Below are 23,545 nucleotides of genomic sequence, written 5' to 3'. Positions count from 1 at the left end.
TGAAGGGCGCCAGCGAGCTGGCTGACCTGCTCTCAGGGGATGTTGGGCTGTCATTAGAAAAAATGACTCCACCTTGGAATATAATTCAAGAAAATAGCCCTAAGTATCTTTTCAGATTAGAGAAAAGGAAAGTATTAGCTGATATTTGTCTAGTCAGCCATTTCCTTGGGTATTCAGGCATTCAGATTATCTTCAGGAAGGTTCTAAAAAGGAAAGCCCTTTCAGATTGATTCATGGTCTTTGTTAGACGTTATGATCTGTATTATCTTGAGTCTCTTTGTACTAACAATAAGAATGAAACATTGATATATATTTCATAAGTGTTAGTCACTCAGTGTTTGACTCTTTGTGACCCCTTGGACGGTAGCCCATCAGGTTCCTCTGTCCATGGAATTCTTCTGGCAAGAATACTGGAGTGGATTGCCGTTTCCTTCTCCAGGGAATCTTTCTGACTCAGGGATCAAACCTGGGTCTCCAGAACTGCAGGGAGATTCTTCATTGTCTGAGCCACCAGGGAAGCCTGTATTTCATGCTGCTGCTGCTAAGTCTCTTCAGTCATGTCCGACTCTGTGCGACCCCGTAGATGGCAGCCCACCAGGTTCCCCCGTCCCTGGGATGCTCCAGGCAAGAACACTGGAGTGGGTTGCCATTTCCTTCTCCAATGCATGAAAGTGAAAAGTGAAAGTGAAGTCGCTCAGTCGTGTCTGACTCTTTGTGACCAGATGGACTGCAGCTTACCAGGCTCCTCCATCCATGGGATTTTCCAGGCAAGAGTAGTGGAGTGGGTTGCCATTGCCTTCTCCCCTGCAATGGCAACCCACTCCTGTATTTCATAGATCTGTTTAAATGGTTTATACCTTGATCATGATTATAAAGGGCTATATTATAATATAGTGATGGCACCCCACTCCAGTACTTTTGCCTGGAAAATCCCATGGACGGAGGAGCCTGGTAGGCTGAAGTCCATGGGGTCGCTAGAGTAGGACATGACTGAGCGACTTCACTTTCATGCATTGGAGAGGGCACTGGCAACCCACTCCAGTGTTCTTGCCTGGAGAATCCCAGGGACGGGGAGCCTGGTGGGCTGCCGTCTATGGGGTCTCACAGAGTCAGACACGACTGACATGACTTAGCAGCAGCAGCAGCAGCAGGAATATAGTTTAGGCATTTTGTCTGTCACACTAGTTCATTATTTGATGTCTCTGATCAGCCTTGAGATTAACAGTTGTAAGATGGTTCCTAAGGAAAATGTTTTGCTCAGAATGCATTTTCCATTAATGTGCTCTGATAAAAAGTGTAGCTGGCTGTTGTATCACTAAGTAATTGTGCTTTTTGTTAAGACCACACATTTGTCTCTTTTCCAGCCCATCTGGGAATTGATAATATTTTTTTATTGTGATTTTACAAAAGATACAATGCCTTGCCTCCCTGTCTTTTGCTTAGGTGCAGTTACTATCTGACATACTTCCTATTATTTTCATCTAATAAGATTGCACATTTTTTAAAAATAACAATTGACTATTACTAGGTAGGCTGCAGTCCATGGGGTTGCTAAGAGTTGGACACAGCGACTTCACTTTCACTTTTCACTTTCATGCATTGGAGAAGGAAATGGCACCCCACTCCAGTGTTCTTACCTGGAGAATCCCAGGGACGGGGGAGCCTGGTGGGCTGCCGTCTGTGGGGTCGCACAGAATCAGACATGACTGAAGAGCAGCAGCAGCAGTGAGGTACTAGAAATTTATAATCATTTATAAGACCATAGATTTTTTAAATTATGTTAATCTTTATGGTGTATGTAGCATGGAAGTTGAACAACCCAAATCATAAAAGTTTAAAGGGAAGAAGCAAAACTCATGCAATATTTGACGACTTCCACACTGTAGGAATTGCAAAACTTGAGAAGGAATATTTTTTTCTGCCCATGTTATCTACACATACTCTTCGGAGCCCTGACTCTTCTCTAGTAGTTCATACTTGTCCCTTAGGTTCCTCGGGCTATCATGTGGCTTTGAATACCTGAACCATGAATCTGAGAAATTTTGAAATGGCAACAAAATTATAAGGAGTTTAGATGAAGGTCATAGTACTTGAGAAACGAATGGGATTGCAACAGGTTTTAGAGACTTGGTTTCCTAGATACCTGAAATATTGAAGTACCATCGTTAACTTGCTTCCTTTCTCTAGAGATCAGGTTCCTAATCCTACCACTGACATTTCTAATAGCTGTCAATGGTAGGATTACCATTTCAAGCAGATACGCAGTGTTTCCTTAGCCAAACATTGTTAGGTAGGGATTATGCTCTTCTAACCATGTTGTAAATAAAAAACAGCAGTCTCAGCACACTGTTTAACCTCTGAAGTAAGATGAAATGCAGGTATAACCTTTGGCCACAAAACAGTATCAGAAATACTTCAAGTCCATCACACCTTCTCATTTTATCCTGAATTCATTAGCTGTTGATACAGCAGTATAATTTTCTCACTGGGATTATGATTCATTTCTAACCAATAGCCTGCAAGGGGTGGTAAATCCTGTCAGAACTTGGTTACTCTGTGGTTTGCTATAATACAATGTAAGTGCTTAGTTAGGGCCTCATGGTGAGTGCAGGCTCAAAGAATGGTTCCTAAGTGTCTTTCTATCTGGCAGCCACATCAGAATAGGTATTTAGATGCTGTGTAGGTGCTCTGTGGAGTGCCTTAGGAGGCATGCTGTAATTCCAGGGTGGGTTCACGCTGCTGTTGGTCAACATACTTGAGAACCCACATTGTGTGGGCATGAGAAAGAAATAGAAGGACTGATTGCTGTGCTTAAAGGAGCTTGAATTCCGTTTGGGAAATGCTTTACTGCTCTTCCTTATGCTGACATTTTCTTTCTGTTCCTCTCCCTCTCAGCCTTTTTTATGCTATTTATAACCCCATTCTGGTAAATCAACTTCCCTGTATCGTCAGCTTTGAAAAAAATGATTTCCTTCCCCTCATGGTCAAAGTCTGGTTCTCTTACAAGGCTCCCAAGCACCACCCGCTGAGAAGAACTTGGAAGTGTTACCCCTCCCTCCGGGTGTTAGGGTCACCAGGTGGCACTGGCCCTCGGCTAGTTCCCACCGGAGTTCTCAGACTTCACATTCTCATCCTTTTGTCTCTAAATAGCTGTCAAAACCTCATCTGAGCCTCATCCTTTTGTCTCTAAATAGCTGTCAAAACCTCGTCTGAGCTCCAGAGCTATTACTTCCACGTGCCTCTTCAGAATCTCCTGTTCCCCAAAGCATGCTTTCCAGCACAGAATTCTTTATCCCTTTACCTTCCTGCATTTTATTCTTGGTTTATGACCCTGCCTCTAGGCAGTGAACATTTAAAGAGAATGGACTTCTTTTTCTCCAATTTGAATTTTAGGGGTAGGAGGAATAATATGTCTCCCTGAAGATTCTTGCTCACTGGTTTAGGCATCTTGTTATTTTGTTGTAGTTCTTTAGCAGAGTGACAGTAAAGCTTTCTCCCTGTCTAAAAACTTCCAAGTGAATTTAAGCTACAGTTGAGAACTACTTTGTGTTGTTTTCAAAGTGAAGTAGCAAGTTCGAGGTAGAACGGTAATGAAAAGTCAAGCCCCTGAGGCTTGAATTAATTCTCTGAATGGCTGAGTCCTAACTGATTCCTGAATAGTAGGGATACCACACACTTAACATCTGTGTGTGGGCATAGATCGGCAAAATATCTACTACTACTCATATTTAATAATATAAAGTTCTTACTCAGAATCCTCGTACCTAGTGGAGTGAATGAGATGTGATCGATACTTGGTTTCAGATAACTCTCATTCAATAGCAGTCACTATTCTGCACCAGAACAAAAGCATTTTTCTCTTTAATTGATGTTCATTGAGAAAATATCCTAGTTAAACTTAGCAAGTACATCTTGTCATTCCGTCTGTTCTTTGAAACAGCAGAAGTTTAAATCAAGAAGTATTTCTATTTCATTCTTAACTGCTCACCTTTCCTGTGAATTTATGCATAATTTTATGCATAATTACATGTGCCAAAGAGGAGTGACAGTGTTTTTGCTGAATTAAGTGCTTATTCAGAATCATGCAAGATCTATTCCATTCTTTCTTCCTTCATTTAAACAAATATGAAGCCACTTGGGACACCTCATTAGTTAATGAAAAGAGAAAAGTTTTAAAGATGGTTGAATAATGTGCTGGATCATAAAACAGTTTTGAATGGATTAGTACCCTGATCCACGATAAACAATTTAATTTTGTTGATCTTGCTTTCTTATTTTTTGCCTTTTTACTTAAACATTTAATCCCCTTAATTATATTCAACTATCTTTAAAGCTTTTCTCTTTTCATTAACTAGAAAACTGATCATCAAATAAAGAATTTGTATCTGCAATTGGATAAAGTGTTTTCTAAATCTCAGTTTGATTCAGGTAGTTGATATTATTCAGGTTTTCTAAGTTTTTATCTATTTAGTTCATTTTCTGCTAGTTCTATTGATTTTTTTTTTTCTGTTGATTGTTGAGACAGGAGCTTTAAAATCTCCAACTCTGATACTATGATTGTGAAATTGTCTGTTTTTCCCTTTCATTTTCCCAGTTTTACTTCATGTGTATCTTGAGTTTCTGCTCTTATGTGCATACACATTTATAATTAGTTATGTCTTTTTAATGAATTATCCCTTTTATTCTTAAGTAATTGTCCCATTTTATCTCTGGCCATACTCTTGTCTTGAAGTATATTTTGTCTGATAGGAATATATCCATGTCAGCCTTCTTTTGCCTACTGATATCCTTTTCCATCAAATTCATTTATTTTCTATTCATTTACCTATCTCTGTCTTTTGTCTAAAGTGTGTCTTCTATAGGCAGCATATAGTTGGATCTTCCTTTTTTATCCACTCTTAATTGGAGTGTTTAGTTTTTTAACATTTAATGTAATTATTTATCATTTGTTTTCTTTTCATCCCCTTCTGATTTTTGTTCTTCTGTTCCCCCTTCTTGTGAATTATTTTAATATTTTTAGTATTCTGTTTTAATGTAACTTGAATGGGGGCTATATGTTTCTTTATTTTTTTAAAAATAGTTACACTGAGGACTTCAGTATACATAACTAACTTTTAATTAGTTATGGTTATTAACTGTGGTTAGTTAGTACTAACCACTAATTATGGTTAGCATTGTACCACAGTCACATAAAATGTAGAAGCCTTGGAATCACATAGATGTCTCCAGCCTCCAACCCTGCTGTCCTTTTGTTACATGTATATTAACTGTATGTGCGCACAGCTACACAGGCATGCATGTACATCGCACACGTGGAAAACCTTACCAGGTGAGTGTTACAGTGCTTCCTCTACATACTGCTACTGCTAAGTCCCTTCAGTCGTGTCCGACTCTGTGTGACCCCATAGACGGCCTCCTACCAGGCTCCTCTGTCCCTGGGATTCTCCAGGCAAGAACAGTGGAGTGGGTTGCCATTGCCTTCTCCAATGCATGAAAGTGAAAAGTGAAAGTGAAGTCGCTTAGTCGTGTCAGACTCCTAGCGACCCCATGGACTGCAGCCTACCAGGCTCCTCCGTCCATGGGATTTGCCAGGCAAGAGTACTGGAGTGGGGTGCCATTGCCTTATATATTTTAAATAAGAGGGAAAAAATAGAACCTTCAGCTTTAACCTGATATTTACTATTTCGGATGCTTTTCTTGCAATCCTGAAGATCCAGGTTTCCCTTTGGTGTTGTTTCCTTTTCAGCTTGAACTAACTTTAGCATTTTTGTAGAGCAGATCATCTAGCAACAACTTTTCTGTTTTCTTGATCAAAAATGCTTTTAATTTGCCGTCTTTCCTGAAGTGTATTTTTGCTAGGTACAGAATTCAGGTTTGATTATTTTTTTTGTTTCATTGCTTTAAAGATAGTTCCCCTTTATCTTTAGGATTCTGTTTTCTTATGAGAAATTAGTATCATTCAGTTTATCTCTCCACCTGTGTTGTTTTGCTCTAGCTACTTCTAAGATTTTTAAATTGATCTTTGGTTTTCAGCAGTTTGATCATAATGTGTTTAGGTGTAGTTTTCTCTGATTTATCATATTTAGCATTCACTGACATTCTTAAATCTGTAAACTTAAGTATTTGGCCAAATTTGGGGAGTTTTCAGCCATTATATTTTTTTATGTCCCAATTATTTTTTCTTCTTTTTTTTTAGAACTCCAGTTATGCGCATTAAACTTTTTGTTATTGTCACCCAGGTTTCTGAAGCTCTGACCTTTTCTTTTACTTTTTCTTCTTCATTCTTTAGATTGGTTAACAACTTTAAGTTCACTGAGTCTTGTCTCTGTCATTATCATTCTGTTATTAAGTTCATCCATTGTATTTTTTTATTTGTAGTATTTTTAATTTATAAAATTTCCATTTAGTTCTTTTATGTAACATTCATTTCTCTTCTGGGAGCTTCTATCTTTCTACTTATTTTATAACTGTTTCCTTTATCTCCAGGCGGGAATGGTGGTGATAGCTGTTTCAGATTCCTTCTGATAATTTCTAGTATCCAGTGTCTGGTCAATCTTGGGGTATTTGTTGGCTGTTTTTTCACATTTTCATGATTCTTTATCTTCTGAGTGATTTTGGATTGCATCCTGGACATTTTGAATGCCCTGTTGCATAGACTCTTGGTTCTGTTATAATTCTCTGAAGAATGTTGATGTTTTTCATTTGCAGATGGTCAGTTCCCTTGGGTTCAAGCTTCCTGCCCACCTGTTTTTTTAAACTACTCTGCTCTCGCCCTTCCTGTGCATGGTAGTTCAAACCTTAGTTCATTTTTCAAAACTTTGCTGTACTAATTTGGGTCTGTCCTGTGACTGGTTCTGGGGTTAGCCTGAGACCTGTGTGGGTATACAGATAACTGGGGCCTCTTCTTCTCCCTCCCTCGGCTCTCTCTCCTCTGGGACAGCTTCCTCAGACTCAAACCTGCTTCGGTTCTCCTGGCCACAAAGCTGGCAGAGGTTCCATTCGAGTTCTAGCCACCTTTGCTGCACTGCTCTGCACCTGGGGCCTGCCCTCAGCGCACAGCTGTGAGAAGGGACATCCCCCAAACCGGGAAACTCACCCCATGGGTGACTGCCGTCCATAATCTACATGCTCTTGTTTACTTTTCAGAGTTCTCACATGTTGTTTTCCGTGCTTTGTTCAGAGTTTATAGCAAAAATCATTGGAAATCCGGGCTCTTGGGGGCTTACACTCATGGAAATGAAAGTCTCTCTAGAGTAATATAAATGCTGGTTAAGTAAACACTGTCAGAACAAGTCATGGAATTTTCTTTGCCTTATTTGAAACTTGGGGGTTAGGTGGGGGAGGTAAGAAACTGGAGAAGACCTTGAATTTAAGTATACATTTTCTGAATTGATTACAATATATATGAGACTATAATTAATCTTGGGCTTCCCTGGTGGCTCAGATGGTAAAGCGTGGAGTCATTAACTTTACTGACTTTTCTATTTGTATTTTTAAAGCACCTGAAGACCCTTCGTCACCCGTGCTTGCTAAGGTTTTTATCTTGCACTGTGGAAGCAGACGGCATTCATCTCGTCACTGAGCGAGTGCAGCCTCTGGAAGTGGTTTTGGAAACATTGTCTTCTGCAGAGGTCTGTGCTGGGATCTATGACATATTGCTGGCTCTTATCTTCCTTCATGACCGAGTAAGTAACCTGGACAGTCTGCCTCACAGCCTTTCGTTTAGACCAGGAGTGGGAGATGGAGGCTGATGTATGGGGTAGTGCTTGTGAATTTTGATATCTATAGAAATCATAAGTTACTATTCTCATCGGAAAGCTTCCTGAGGGAAAACAGCACATGAGATGCTATAGACAGACAAGTGGTTTGTGGAGCAGGCAACAAGTTCTTTGTCCCTGGGTAGTTGTTTATAGAACTTTATTTCAGTTTACTAGATAGTCTGTCTCTAGTTTTGGATAAGTCTTTACCTAAAAGTATCTACAGCTGGTATTTGTTATTAGGATGAGATAAAAGTTGAATAACATCAGTGCTGGTGTGGACCATGTTTCTATTTGTTTTCAGGAATTTTTTTTTTTTTTTAATGAAAGAAATGATCATTTCTTAGAAAGAGGCAGAGTTTTACACACCCTTTGCCATTCAAGTAGGTGGTGCCAAAGATAGGCAGCCCCTTAATATCACGGCAGTATTCACTATTATGGGGATAAAATGGTATTGTTTACTTGTGGTAGTTTCTTAATGGGATTTACATTCTGAGGTATAAAGGCCTATGGCAGCCTCCCAAGATTAAAAAACACCAGTTACAGGTTAGAAGCACTTGCATTTGACTCATCTTAATGTGTTTTTAAAAAGTTTTTTTCTATTAATGGGAGATAGACTCTCCAAATATCACTTTGAATTTATTGTCTCTTAAAAGTATTTCTAAGATACACATAAGTAGAATTATTAATGCTGCACCGTGGTGGAATATTTTCTCTGTTGGAAAAATGTTTGAATTCACTAAAAAGTTTGAATAGTATGAGAGTGCAGACAAGGAAACAAGTCCCTGTCCTTGAAGCCAGGGCCCTGCTTCTTGCCATAGACAACCTCAGTGGTCAGTGTGTTAGGCCACAGATGCTCTTTGTGTGTCCTAAGCAAATATCTAAGTGTTTATTCACCTTTATTTTTCTCAAGCGGAAACACACCCTAATACTATTCCAAGCTTTCCTTTAAAAAAATATATACATACCTTGGAGTGTTTTATATATAAAATGTGTACATATTGGATCTGATGGGTAGAGTATTTAAAGTGCGTTTATCTACTGCCATAATTTCTGGTTTGAGAAAAAAACATACTTCACCCCCGTTCTCGTTTTCTTCTTCCTTCATTTATTTGACTATGCTCTTCTTTTATATAGTTTTAAATTTGGCTCTTCTGTGGTCTGTGGGATATTTCTGGTGGTCCTTATCATTCCGTTTTCCTCTTCTTCAGGCAGAATTTTTTTAATGCCTACTGACAAGATTTCAGGTGAAGTGGATCTGGGTTCGTGATAGAATGTAGGTGAGAAAGAATTTAGAGGAGAAAATTAATACAATAACCTTATGGGAGCAAAGATAAACTTTTCCTTTAAAGGCGTTTGAAGCACACGACGTAGGCTGAAAAGACTTGTAAATTTACCTGTAAGGACACCTGTATCTCCCGACTCTGATGGAGATGGGGATGTACAGTGTCTGTGTGGTGGCTTTCGTGTCTTTATTAACCTGCCACACTGGGCAGGGGGCGATAAGCCTTTCCATTGTGTTTTTCCTTTTTTCCTAACCTCATAATGCTTAGGCTGGCTCATTGAATTTGTCATTTCTTAAAGTTGTAGTTCTGTTTATTATGCCACAGGTAGGAAGGCTTGCCGTAATGTTTTTTTTGGGGGGTGATGACTTCTTAGTTTTCTAAAACTTCTCAGAAAATGGGAATGGCAGTCTTCTTCCTGTTCTTTTTTCCCAGGGACACCTCACACACAACAATGTCTGCGTGTCATCTGTGTTTGTGAGCGAAGATGGGCACTGGAAGCTGGGAGGAATGGAAACAGTCTGCAAAGTTGCTCAGGCCACACCAGAGGTAAGCCAGGTGCCAGGCCCTCCATGTCACTCAGAGTCTGGTAGCATTTTGGTGTGCGGTTAGGGACTGTGCTTCAATAATAGTATGAGCTGAGGTTTGGAGACTTGACTTTTTTGTCAGTACTCACATTCACAGGGTTGTAGGCTTTTACTGTCCAGAGGGGCTAGGCATCATCTATTCTTTTCTCATTTTAGAGCGAAGGTATCTTGCGAATGGAAGAGTGGCTCGGTCGGTTTTCCATGAAATGCCCGCCCCCTGTGCCCCTAGTAACCCGCACGTGGTTTTACCACTGAGTGTTTCCTGTTGAATTGCCTCCGTGTGTCTGCCTTCTTTACCAGTGGCTGAGCTTCTTGAGGGTGCTAGTGTTGTATATGTATCTTTGTCCATCCACTGGAATAGGCCTGGCACATATTAGGCCCATTAGACATGTTCGTTGAGCACTTGTTCGTGTTCTCCAGAGTCATACGTTACGTCCTAAGAGCTGGTGTCAGGGACTGTGCATCCTAACTCCTTGTGGGCCACGGTATTGCTGCCTGGGCTCTGCCTTATGATTTCGTCTGACAGAGGTCTACAAATTCCCCTCCGGAGTTGAGCAGCCTTACTGTTCTCTGTTTTGTTTCTTATTTCCATAATTTTGCATGTTGCCACTAGACTTAGCCTTTTCAAACACACACACACAAACACACACATCATGATTTCCTTACTGACGAGGGGGCTCCCTGACTTCCTGGCTCCACCTCACTCCCCTCTTCCCTCATGTGCCAGTTTCATGGGGGCCTTGTTGCATGTGTACCTTCAAGGGCTCTGGCTCAGCTCAAATGCTCCTTCCACCATGAAGACATTCCTCTGTTATTTCTGTCCCCGTTGATCCCTTTCTTCTCAGAAGTCGGCTTCCAGCTAATCAGTATAACAGCGTAACTCCCTCTGCGGGGTGTATCCCAGACTCTGTACCACGGGGTCCCACTTGGTTATTGAGCTCCACGCTGGTTGCATCCTGCTCCATGCAGTCCAGCGGGGTTCTCCTCCTTCACCCGCTTTTTCCCTTGTGTGCCGTTCTGTCGCCTTTCTTCCCCTGGACTCTGCAGGATGTAAGATGAGGCTGACGTCTCGCCGAAGTCTAGATCAGGCTAAGTCTCCTCTTTGTGAAGGCCTCCCTGAGGTGTCCCCTGCCCAACAAGAGTAGCCCTCCTCCTGGGCTTCCCAGGTGCTCAACCAGCGCAGGTTATCGAAGTTCTTAGTTTACATTTTAGGTCGTGAGCTCCTGGCCGGGGACAGGGATTTATTGCATTCAATACGTATTCATGGTGCCCTAGATGGCGTTTGGAACATACAAGCTCTTGAGAAATAATCTGATGAATCAATAGATGAATGTTGTTCTGTGGATGCTGGCTCTGTCTCTCTAGTTTATAAGGTCCTCACATATCTCATGTGGCAACCAGCTTATGACTGACTTGACTCAGAGAGCAGATTAATGATAGATTTGTCCTATGCTAGAGAAGTCTTTTATTTGTTAATATCTTCGTAGGATAAGGGTGGTCTTCCCTGGTGGCTCAGCTGGTAAAGAATCTACCCACAATATGGGAGACCTGGATTCCATCCCTGGGTTGGGAAGATCCCCTGGAGAAGGGAACAGCTACCCACTCCAGTATTCTGGCCTGGAGAATTCCATGGACTGTATGGTCCATGGGGTCGCAAATAGTTGGACATGACCGAGTGACTTTCACTTTCACTTTCATGTAGGATGAGAAAGAAGTATTTCTAATTTCCTTATAAATAAATCAGATATAGAGATGCCTCTGAACACCAGAGGGTATCTGTTAAACCAGCTGAAAGGAAAAGGAAAGGGAACTGATATTTATTTTCCACTAAGTCTTGTGCCATACCAGGCACTGTATCTACATTTTTCAGTGATGAAGATTTTTAATTTATGTATTTAGCCTATAGCATTGTTTTGAAGGTTTCATTGGTGTTGATTGCTCTTTGCTTTTGTAACTTGATGTAAGAGATTGGTTCACCAAACATATGCTTGAATTACTTTCCATAATTTATTTCTCTTAGTTTCTGAAGAGTATTCGGTCAGTAAGAGACCCAGCATCTATTCCTCCTGAAGAGATGGTAAGATGATACACTCCAGATGTCACGAAAGCTTCTTTGTGTAACTGAGTATGAAACTTAAAAACAAAACAAAAACCTTTCCTCTGCCCACCTCTTTGCTAAGTCATAGACACTTCCTGATTCCTCTGGCCTTGAAGGCTTCTGAGACTGATCATGTCATCAGAGCAGAGAGCCTTTTTTCTTGAAACTCAGCTTACATTTTGGTCATGTAGACACCTGTGATAGTGCTGAAAAATAAGAGGTACCTCGGTGTGAGCAGGGTGGGGGCGTCATAGCCATCTCATGGTGAGCCTGTGTACCTTTGTGGAAGCCATGAGAGTTGAGGAAACAAGAGTCCAGCACCTTCCTGTGCTTCACCCGAGCTGGTCATCTGCCTATCTGCCGTTAGTTGGGATTCCAAGATGTGAGGAAGAGTGATTATTAATATTATGGTGCTGGTAAAGAAAGATAATATTTAACAATAAATTCAAAAGCACTTGTTCTTTCTAAATTTGTCCTTAACCACTATAGACTTTGATCCCCAAAGACATATTTAGTGTGCTTTGCAGGAAAGACAAACTCAAAAATAAACTTAAGTATAAACCTAGGACTTGAAATAAGTCAGGTTTATTCAAAGCAGTACCGTATGTACATACTAGTGTCTTTCAAACCAACGATCTGTAGGTTTTGAATCAATTTAGGGGTCCTGACTGGCATTTTAAGGGAGAAAAATAAGGGAGTAAATAGAAAGTATCACTGGACATCTTGGGGCGCAAGACTAAGAACTGTTGTTTGAAACTTCTGTTTTTGTTATGTGCTTACCCGTATATGTGCATATAATGCTGATGACAATTTTTTTTACTCTAGTTTGTAGTCAGAAATATTTCTGAAAGCCACAAACATATATTATGGCCTTTCCCCGCTCCTTATTTAATATTATTAATATCTTTGATAAATTCTGTTCACTAATCGTTTTAAGAGCTTAGAAATTGTGTGTAATACTGTGTAGTTAATTTTGGATACACTAAATGCAAAAATGGGAGAAAGTGCTTCAGAGAAGATTAGGAATGGTTTCTAAAGCAGATCCTCTGGTTGTAATGGTCTTTACTGCTTTTAGTCTCCAGAATTCACGACTCTGCCAGCGTCCCACGGACACGCCCGGGATGCCTATTCTTTTGGGACACTGGTGGAAAGTTTGCTCACAGTCTTAAGTGAACAGGGTGAGTTGGACTTGTGCTGTCTGCATCCACAGAATTAGTGGGACAGCCATCCACGGTGGATGCTGCGGCGTTTGATCGTGGTACGGAACTGTTGCTTACCAAGTAACTTTGTGCAGGGCAGATGGTGATAGCAGTGAGGGCAGAAACTTTGGGTTTCTTCACTTTGAACAGTTAAAAGAATTTTAGGTAGGAAGCACTTGGAACTATGGCTTTGGGTATCTTATATTATGATCTTATTGATTGGTACTGTATTTATGGTCTAAAGACTATTGCTTATCAAACCAGCCTATAAATAAATGAATGGTGCTATTGATGTGTATGTAATGATCTGAGGATAAGATTCAGAGTTTTTTTAAATTAATTTCTAAATTAAGATTAACATTTCTTTATCTTGATTCTTTCAAAGTCCTTTCGATTTTTTTTTTTTTTTTTTGCCATTATTTCATTTACTCATTACTTTTTTCTTTGGTTGGCCCTTAAAGGCCAGGCTACTGAGCACATAGTTCTTCTCTGAGCTCTCTGGCGGCATGCTTGACAGCCCGCTTCACTGTCCTCCACCCGCTCCGGGCCTTCAGGTGTCCACCCTTTGCATGGACTGGGGTCTTTGTACATTAAGTCCCTTTACCAGCCTGTATCTCATGTTGCTGCAGCTTTGTGCAGTTCTAACGCAGTTTCTTCTGCCTGGTTCATTCCATCCTCTGAAGTTACAAGCACCATTCAGCCATCAGCTCTGAGCTGTCCCAGCCTGAACATTTGAGAATTAAGCTCCAGGACATCCTTTGTGGGTGATGAACTCACTGCTCTTCACTGTTTCTAGCACGGTGGCAATTATGTACCATCCTTGAGAGGAAATACAGTCCTTCAAATAACTTCCTGTGTTTTGAGGGTTAGGAGACTTGATTGAAAAGGCCTCAAACCTGCCACTTACTAAGCTTCCTCCTCTAGGCCTGAGCTGAGTTAAGCTGACAGTCAGGAAAGGTGGGGGCCTCCAAGGGGAGCAGGGGGGTAGATGTGTTGGCAGGATGATTTTCTCCACCTGCCCAGGAGTTTGACTTCAGGCAGGCAGGGAGCTGTTCAGCACCAGCCAGGGCTCTGTTTGGGCTTTTTCCAGGTTGGTTTTTGTTCCCGTCAGCCTCCAGCTGTAGAGGTCCTAACAGGAGGGAGGAGGCAGTGGGAACTAACTGTCACTCTGGGTTTCAGTTGCAGCGGATATTCTCTCCAGCTTTCAACAGACCTTGCGCTCAGCCCTGCTGAGTCCCAGCCCGCACTGCCGGCCAGCGCTCTGCAGCCTCCTGTGCCATGACTTCTTCAGGTGAGGCGCCCGGCGCGGAGTGCTGCCTGCCTCCGCCTGCCTTCCTGCGGGCCGCACTCCTGCGGTGGGGTTCGGGGGACCGGGCGATGCGGGCCCTTGTGCTGCTGCTGCTGCTGTCCTTCAGTATTAGGAGAGAGTGAGTCATGTCCACGTGGGAAGTAGAGGGAGACATGATCATTGCCTCTCACGTTCCTCTTACAGATAGGAAGTTCTAGAAACCCTTCACCGTGGACGCCTGGGTCTAGACATTATAGCTGGATTTCTTAGGACTTCTGTGAATGGGAAGAAGCTAGGCTGTGTCCAGTGGTGTAGAGTTGGAGAAGTTAATTGAGGAACTTAATGTTAACACAGCCTCTCTGTTTTGCTGACATTGTATTATTTATACGAGTTTGTTATTGTTGAATTTTACTTTTTGGTGGGGGATGGGCATGGAAATGAGCTTATTTTTCTTCAGGCAGGCAGAAGATTGTTTTCTTTGTTTAGTAATTCGTGATGGAAGAGCAAAGAAGTCAATTTAGAGGGAGGGCACAGTATAGCTGTCAATACTGTCGCTGGATTCAGAGAGATTTTTGAACCTCTCTCTTCAAGGTTAGTTTTAATTATGTGTCCTTTGTTTTTTAAATTTCCGTGTCTGCAGAACTTCTGCACAGGTTAACTCCTCATTGATAACTTTTATTAGCAAAATCAAACTCATGTCGGTTGTGAAACTAAAAATCCTTATGTGTTTGCAGTCAGAAAGCCTGAGAGAAATCAGAGTGAAGGGAGAGCTGATATTATCCCTGGAGGGGGCTCTAAGATAGGATGAGGTATATCATTAAACACGGCAGAGGGGATATTTTCCTTGTGGTCACGTGGCTTTGTTACTTATGTTCCAAAAGAGCTATTCAGACCTTTCCCATTATGAGTCCTTTAACCAAGGTATCTCCATGTGTTTTTGGGGGGGATGTTTCAGACTGATAGACTCTCTGCAAAGAAGAATCCTTTACAGTAAATGGATTCTCTCATCACTGTGTGTGGTAGGAGTTCTTTTTTTTTTTTTTTTTGGTAGGAGTTCTTTAGTATGACTTGTGGATGAACCAGAGGGGAGAGGAAGGGGACATAGGTATACCTATGGCTGATTCATGTTGATGTTTGGCAGAAACCAACACAACATTGTAAAGTTGAATTGAATTATCCTTCTTAATTGAACAAAACAAAAACAGGAGAGGGAAGGCAGAACCACACACCAGCTCCCTCTTTGATAAATTGTTACATGTGGGGGGATTGTTGCCCCTGATGGGAAAGCCCAGCCAGGGGCAGGGGGAGGAGCCAGGGCCGAAGCTCCTGCCAAGGCAGCTGAGCCATCTGGTTTTACACTCTGGTCAAGGCGTTTGCGCTCTTTCTGCCAAGCCGCAGGGAAACAGGTGCAAAGGTGAAGTGTGGAGACCCAGGAGAGGAGGTCAGCCCTGCTGGTGGGGGCTGCTGGCTGCTGCTAAAGCCTCCCTCCCAGGGGCCACATTTGCTTGGAGCTGAGCTGGCTTTGGGACTGTCTCCAGGCCCTGCAGGAAACCACCTACTCTTATCACCCTCTTCCCTGCCTGGCTGGAAAAGTGACCAGACAACTTAAAACAGGCGAAATGAGAAGATCCCTGTGACTTGTACCAGAAGTGCCTCTTTCTGCAACCCTCTTTAATAGTTATTTCTTCCCCAGAGGAGACTTGAGAATCAGCAACTGCTCTGTAATGGTAAAAGCATTTCTCCGAGGACATTTCATGTAACCACATCCTATTACAACAAAATGTTTGGATGATTATGATGATTTTATTAAAACCACAGCATTTGTTCACATTTGTGTATGCACACATGTGTGTGGTTAAGCATGTATCCTTTTCACGGATCTCTTTGATATTCTTAAAATATTAAATTCCTTATGGGCTTGTCCTATAGCACTTGTCTTCTAAGCTACTTAGTTACAGTAGAATCTTCCACGTGGTCAAGGGAGATGTGTCTTTGTTGAGTAGTAGTATTGTATGGTCTGCGGTTATGGCTTTGATATTTAATGTGCTTTCTTTAATCTGTTGTCCTGCATTTTTTTTTTTTCCTTTTTGGCATTTAGGAATGATTTTCTAGAAGTTGTAAATTTCTTGAAAAGTTTAACATTGAAGAGCGAAGAGGAAAAAACTGAATTTTTCAAGTAAGTTCAGAAAATTCAGGCCTTAAAATGTAGTAACTTGGATTAAGTCCATGTAATGACTTCAGATGTCCTAGAGAAGACGAGTCTGTCATTGGGTTTCTTAGACAGAGTTCAGTGACATTTCCTCTATGTCAGGCTCTCTGCTAGACCCTGGGAAGTATGGTTCTGGTGAAGGAAACAGATACAGACTGATAATCCTTAGACAGTAGTGGAGCTTGAGGGGGTGTCCTGAGAACACAGAGGACGGGGCAGGGAGGAGGAGGTTAGAGAAAAGCTGTTGGGCAGAGAGGCAGTGTGAACCAGTGCACAAAGCCGAAATGCAGTAGGTCTTGTGTGTGGACTGACGACTTGAGTCCTGCCGGAGCGGGTAGGGCAGGCACCCTCGGATATAGCCGAGAGGAGTATTGACTCTGTTGGTAAGCAGTGGGCTTCAGGCTTTGAAGCTGTCAAAGGAGTGAAAACAGGCTGTGAGACAGATGACCCTCACCTTGGGTGGATTACTCTGTTTTCTACGGAGTGGGCACAGCTTTACTTCATGTAAGATTTGGGTTGGTTGGCAGACCATGGGAGGCCTCATGTAACGGCAGCGATGGTACAGTGAAGACACAGATAAGAAATACTAAAACATAAAAACTGGCAAGCCTTAGTGATTATCACTAAACGAGCTGGAAAATATTGGAGGGAAGACATAGGACCTGGTGTCCGTGTTGGTTGGAAGTGGCTGTGGGCCTCCAGGTAGAGATGGACATGGGCCTTTGGGCAGATGGGTCTGCATCTCAGGAGAGAAGTCTGATGAGGATGAGCTTGAGGTGAGTATTAAGGTTCATTAGCCTGTAGTCACTGACATTTTCCCGGAGAAAGTGGGTAGCATGAAAAGGACTTGGGGCACCCAGCTTGTCAGGGGGCTGGTGGGGAGGGAGTGGCTGACAAGTGAGGCAGAAGTGATTAGGGGAGATTCAGAAACAGGAGGGCTGGTATTCCAAATGGTAGAGAATTTGAGAAAGATAGTAATCACTTTGCCATCAAGAGAGCTTTTGTAACTTTGTCTTAGAAAAAGCCTTTTCAGCAGAGAGAATCAAACTGCTGTGAATTGAAATGTGAGCAGAAGGTGAGAACATGGACTTTGGGTAAAACCTCCTGAAAAGCTTAGAGAGGAAAATGGAATTGCTACCGAGTTGCTAAGGGAGTCAAGTAAGGCTGTTTTTAAGGCTGGAAAAGATGGGAGCATGTCTTTGGACTCACAGAATGGAGCTGGTGAGAGTGAGGGAGGAACTGAAGCCCCCCTCGTGCTGGGGGGCTGTTGGCCTGTGGCCCTGGGGTAGAAGCGAATGTTGGAGCAATGGCCCTGTGGCGCTGACCTTAAATAAGAGGAATCCCTCACATCCTTGGTACCTGGAAAAGAGGTGGGAATTATTCTGGCCGTGGACCTGTTTGTGGATAGTGGCTGAGGGGCTTGAAGGAGGTAAAGCTTGGTATGGTCCGTTTCCTGATTAGGTAGGAGGCAAGATACTTGCTCAGGGTGATTGTATGGTGGCATGTTATTACTGTTAATACCTGATGTCGGTGTATTTCTCAACAAAGTGCTTGTACTTAGCTTCTAATAACAAAAGCCAGTGTTTTGTTTACCATAGAAACTTTAAGTAACGTAATATCCTGTGTGTTTTAAATGGGCTTCCCTGGTGGGAAGTAAAGAATCTGCCTGCAATGCTGGAGACCGGGGTTCAATCCCTGGGTCAGGAAGATCCCCTTGAGAAGGAAATGGCAACCCACTCCAGTATTCTTGCCTGGAGAATTCCATGAACTGAAGAGCCTGGTGGGCTACAGTCCATGGGGTCACAAAGAGTTGGACATGACTGAGCGACTAAGCACGCACATGTGTTTTCAATTTGAGAAAATATCTTTTATTGACTAAAAGGACTCTGGCTTATTAGGGGGTAAAGAGGGCACTCTCGCTATTATTAATGAGGAGCAATTTGTTGAAAAAAATTTCGTAGCTTGGATTGGAGGTTGTATATGTACTGACTAGCTGGTGTTGTTTCACGCCTTCTGTGTTTTTCTTAAATATCTGGGGACCCACCCGTTCAGTTTCCCTAGCCACATTTCAGATGCATCACTTCGATGATGTGGGCTAAGGCTGCACGTGTCTCAACTGCAAGTAACCTGCTGCAGTGTCCCAGGCGTTCCTTCTTTGCCCCCAGATTCCTGCTGGACAGAGTCAGCTGCCTGTCAGAGGAATTAATAGCCTCACGGTTGGTGCCTCTTCTGCTTAACCAGCTGGTGTTTGCAGAGCCAGTAGCTGTTAAGAGTTTTCTTCCTTATCTCCTCGGCCCTAAAAAAGGTGAATTTTTCCCCAAAGTATTCCTGGTAGTTACAGAGTTTGGGAATTATTCGTCCCCATTTAAACAGTGTGCGCTTAGTGTGTGGTGATCTGAATGACCTGGGGAGCTTTTTCTAAATTTGCCTGTGCCTGGCCCCCTAGGTCTGGGACACAAGGAGGACAGGTGAATACATATTCTCAAAGGTCCCCAAATGGTTCTGATGCCTGTCTCTGTTGAAGGACCTTCCTTAACTGCTTGGAAGAGAGGACCAGCTCCTGTTGTAGCATTTAATGCTTCCTGGCTTTGCAGGAAAAATTGGAACAATAATATCAGTTGAATCTAGTATATGAAATTTCTCCTTGATTAGACATGAATGTATTAATACAGAGAGCTATCCACTCAGAATTATGTTAAAACATAAGGTTTCTTTGCAGTACGTTAAGTATGATGAGTGTATCAGAAACACTCCTACAAGGTGGAGTGTACTTAAGACAGTTAAGCCTTGAGTAATATGGGGTCAGAGAAGCACTTGCCTTTGGTTTGGGACATAAGAATCTCGAAGAGTACTTAAGATTGTGTGTGAAGTTCTAGGCTTCGTGCTCCTTTCACTGAAGTGATGATTTTTTTTCCCTGTCCGATCTCGGGGAAGACAACACGCACGGAGAAGCCCCGCGCCTCCTCTCCCCAGCCCTGTTCCAGGCGCGGGTGATCCCTGTGCTGCTGCGGCTGTTCGAGGTGCACGAGGAGCACGTGCGCGTGGTGCTGCTGTCCCACCTGGAGGCCTACGTGGAGCACTTCACGCAGGAGCAGCTGAAGAAGGTCATCCTGCCCCAGGTAGCCGTGGTCGGGTCAGCGGGCGGGCGTTCCCTGAGTCACCCGGGGGGTGGGCTGGAAGGAAAAGGGGGCTTGGGGGCATTTGGATAAGAGCTGAGAAGGCCTGAGACAGCGTTTCAGTGTGGAAGCCTCCTAGAACCCAAAGGGCGGACGCGAAAACTGCATTTCCAGGCCAGTCACCCAGGCAAAGCAGTTATACCAGCTTGGTCAGTCTTCGCTTCTTTATAACCGGAAACCTGTAATTCTGCTTGCTAATTCTTTGGAGGAAAACTAACAAGATTCGTTTGGGGGATGCTTTGTGAAGAGAAACTGCACGTGTCATAATTAACTTACTATAAAGTAACTAGACTATAGCTGAGAGGAAAGGAGATGGTTCCTATCCGTGGTTTTAGCCCGTTGATCCACCATCAGGGCTCCTGTTACCTTTGCCCACTCTGGGCCTCTGGGTTTGTACTGGTGACTGATGGAACGAATTACCACAAACTGCGTGGCTTAAACAATAGAAATCTCTGGAGGCCAGAAATCCGCAGTCAGGGTGTCCGCCGGGCCCCCTCTGAAGGCGCTGGGGGAGAGTCCTCCCTTGCCCTCCTCCCAGCTTCTGGTAGCCCTTTGGAGTTTCTTGGCTTGTCGCTGTGTTGCTTCAGTTTCTGCTTTTGTTGGCACGTGGCCTTTTTATAAGGACACTGGGCATTGAATTTAAGGTCCACTCTAACACAGTACGACCTCATTTAAGGTCACTTTCTGGGTGGGCATGAATTTTGAGGAGACACTGTTCAACTCAGTATGAGATTTGGAAAGATTTTGTCTGTTTTGCTATGAGATTAATTTATTTAAAGATGATAAGGCCAGGTTTTAGGCCGGTTCTTGTGCCTAAGTACTGGGGCCACAGAGGTGTGTAACATTCTGCCTGCTTTCAAGAAGTGAGAAGATGGAAGATAATGAATATTTGTTATCTGTGTAGCAAACCGCCCCAAACTACTTAGTATATTAAAACGACAGTCATTTTATTTATTTACTTTTTGATTTATTCGGCTGCGTTGGGTCTCAGTTGCAGCATGAGGGCTCTGTAGTTGTGGTGCACACTGTTGGTTGCCCCACAGCATGTGGGATCTTAGTTCTCCAGCCAGAGATCAAACCTGTGTCCCTGTCTTGCAAAGTGGATTCTTAATCACTGGACCACCGGGGAAGTCCCACGACACTTTATTAATTCACATAATTCTTTGGATTGCTTGAGCTCAGCTTGTGGGTTCTGTTGTTCCACATGATGTCAGTGGAGGCAGCAGTCATCTGGAGCCCCAGGACACATCCACACAGCTCCTTGGCACCTCGGAGGGGAGGGCGGAAAAGCCAGACTTATCTGGGGCTGTCTCTCCACAAAGTCTCCGGACATCTCAGGGCCCTTGTTCCCCAAGTGACATCTCCACATGATTTTCCCAGCAGGGTCAGTGGACTTTGTACTTGGCTGCCCAAGGTGACCACAGAGCCCAGGCAGCCTTCCTAAGGCATAGATTGGGAACTGCCCGCATCACTTCAGTCACATTCTCTTGATTGAAGTGAGTCACAGAAGTCAGGCCATGTTCACTGTGGGTGGGTTTCTACAGGGCTGTGGGTACTGGGGCATGGTTCACTGACGGCTGGCTTTACAGCCTCGTTGCTCCAGCATAGCACTTTGTGTTTACATCTGCAGCGGAAGTTGCCACTCTACCTGTAGCTGTTTTGTGTCTGAGAATGTAGAAGAGGAACGAAGCACTCTAAGTCTGAAACAGAGGTCCTGTCATAGGTCTCAGAATTGGCACTGAGCTGAGATCAGTATTAGGTTTTTGCAAAAGTAATAGTGATTTCGGACTCTGAATTTTAAATCATTATAACTAGCCTCAAACACATCTATGTTAATAAAAACAGGAACCATTACAGTCAACACATTTTTGCCAGTAAGAAATAAGTTTGTTAATTCCTGTAGCAAAAAAACCTGTGCTTCAGGATTCTATGAACTCTTGGAAAGCAATTTTTGTGTCCCACTGGTTGGGGAAATATTTTCTCTGCAAAAACGTTGCCGAGGTGCTTAAAGAAGTGGTAGTCGGTTGGTGAGAGGCCAGGTGAGGCAAAACTTTGTGGCCCAACTCATTCAGCTTTTGAAGCGTTGATTGTGTGCCATGCGGTGGAGCATTGTTGCAGAGAATTAGGCCCAGGCTGTTGACCAGTGCCAGCTGCAGGTGTTGAAGTTTTCACTGCATCTCATCAGTTTGCTGAGCGTACTTCTCAGATGTAATGATTTTGCTGGGATTCAGAAAGCTGTCGTGGGTCAGACTAGCAGCAGACCACCAAACAGTAACCATGACCCCTTTTTGGTGTAAGTTTGACTTTGGGAAGTGTTTTGGAGCTTCTACTTAGTCCAGCCACTGAGCTGGTCTTCACTGGTTGTCATATAAAATCCACTTTATATTGCACATCACAGTCCAACTGAGAAATGAGCCATTGTTATTGGATAGGATAAGAGAAGATGACACTTCAAAATGACAATTTTTTTGATTTCGGTCAGCTCATGAGGCACCCACTTATCGAGCTTTTTCACCTTTCCAATTTGCTTCAAATGCCGAAGGACTGTAGAGTGATTGACATTGAGTTCTTGGGTGACTTCTTGTGTGCTTGTAGGAGGACCAGTCATTGACGCTCTCAGTTCGTTGTTGTCAGCTTCCTGAGGCTGGCTGTGCTCCTCATCGTCAAGACTCGTCTCCTGTGCAGAACTTCTTGAACCACCACCGCACTGTACATTCGTTAGCACTTCCTGGGCCAAATGCATTTGTTGATGTTGCGGGTTGTCTTGCTTCTTGACCCATTTTGAACTCGAATAAATCGCTCAAATTTGCTTTTGTGTCTAACATCATTTCCATAGTCTAAAATACATATAAACACCAAGTAATAATTATTAGCAAAAAACATAAAGCAAGAAATGTGCATCAAAATGATGTGTGACATAACCACATTTATTTAAGAATATATTCCAGTATCAAATGGAAAAGTTCAACAGTGCAAAGCTGTGATTACTTCTGCAACAACCTGTTAACAAGTAGGTATTCAGCACGTGAAAAGCAGTGAAAACTCTGAGTGGAGTTACTTCCCCTGTGGAGGAATAACTTAGCTGATTTCTAATGATCACTTGGGTGGCAGTGTGGAAGACGGACTATATAGCAAGGAGGCTCAATGAGGACATTATAGAATAGTCCTGCTAGGAGGTGGCAAAGACTGGGGAACATGGTGGCAGTGGTGAAGGGTAAAAGGGGGAGGACTCCGTTTTTCACTAGATGGGAGAGTTTTGAGGGTGATTCTTGGGTTTTTGGCTTGTGTCATTTCTTAAGATTACCATAATTAGCTGACAGAATTCTAACCATGATTTAGTTTACTTGTACAGCTGTGTTTTGAGACAGTGCCTGGTTTGTTAGCATTGGACCTGATACTTCTTTATTGAGTCCTGTTGGAAACCTTTATCTTAGGTAAATGAGGAAACTGGACCAGAAAAATGAAACGATTAATTGGCTGAGTCACATTGAGAATTCCCAGCAGAGACTGGACCAGAACCCCGGATTCCTGAACCCATGATGCCCCCTCCACCGGGCAGTCCAGTCGTCCTGGCCTTGTGTCTGACTGGTGCAGACGCTTTGCCTCTGTCTGTCTTCTATACATGTTTGCCAATTCAGAGCAAAACCTCTCCTTATAGCTCCATGTGAATGTCTTAATCAAGGTTCTTCTGGTTGCAAGTAACTGAAACCCACTTAAATGGGCTAAAGCCCAAAAGAGAGACTTTAATCAAAGGACGTCAGTCTACCTAAGAGGAAAATCAAGTGCAGCTGGGATTCAGCCATATGGTCTTCATTCCCTTCCTTTCTCTTTACATCCATTCACGTTTGACTTTTGAAGACCAGCTTTTGTTATTTGGTATACACATGGCCAAGCATGGTTGCCCCATAGTTTCCAAGTTTACTGTCCTCCCTTTAAGCAAACCAGAGA

The 23,545-nt window shown here is 42.9% G+C and overlaps 1 protein-coding gene across 5 annotated transcripts in view; it reads left to right on the top strand.

Annotated features, from left to right (window-relative positions):
• Positions 1 to 23,545, top strand: part of SCYL3 (SCY1 like pseudokinase 3) — a 41,580-nt gene that overhangs the window by 5,347 nt on the left and 12,688 nt on the right. For all 5 annotated transcript variants that reach the window (XM_061382562.1, XM_061382566.1, XM_061382563.1 and 2 more), the window contains 8 exons: positions 7,500 to 7,685; positions 9,476 to 9,589; positions 11,648 to 11,704; positions 12,801 to 12,903; positions 14,104 to 14,215; positions 16,311 to 16,388; positions 18,587 to 18,726; positions 19,356 to 19,540. In XM_061382562.1, coding sequence (XP_061238546.1) covers positions 7,500 to 7,685; positions 9,476 to 9,589; positions 11,648 to 11,704; positions 12,801 to 12,903; positions 14,104 to 14,215; positions 16,311 to 16,388; positions 18,587 to 18,726; positions 19,356 to 19,540 — 975 coding nt within the window. The remainder of the gene's footprint in view (positions 1 to 7,499; positions 7,686 to 9,475; positions 9,590 to 11,647; positions 11,705 to 12,800; positions 12,904 to 14,103; positions 14,216 to 16,310; positions 16,389 to 18,586; positions 18,727 to 19,355; positions 19,541 to 23,545) is intronic.

This window comes from Bos javanicus, chromosome 16 (genome assembly GCF_032452875.1).
Source record: "Bos javanicus breed banteng chromosome 16, ARS-OSU_banteng_1.0, whole genome shotgun sequence".
Taxonomy (NCBI): Eukaryota; Metazoa; Chordata; class Mammalia; order Artiodactyla; family Bovidae; genus Bos; species Bos javanicus.
This window is presented reverse-complemented; position numbering and strand designations above follow the sequence as displayed.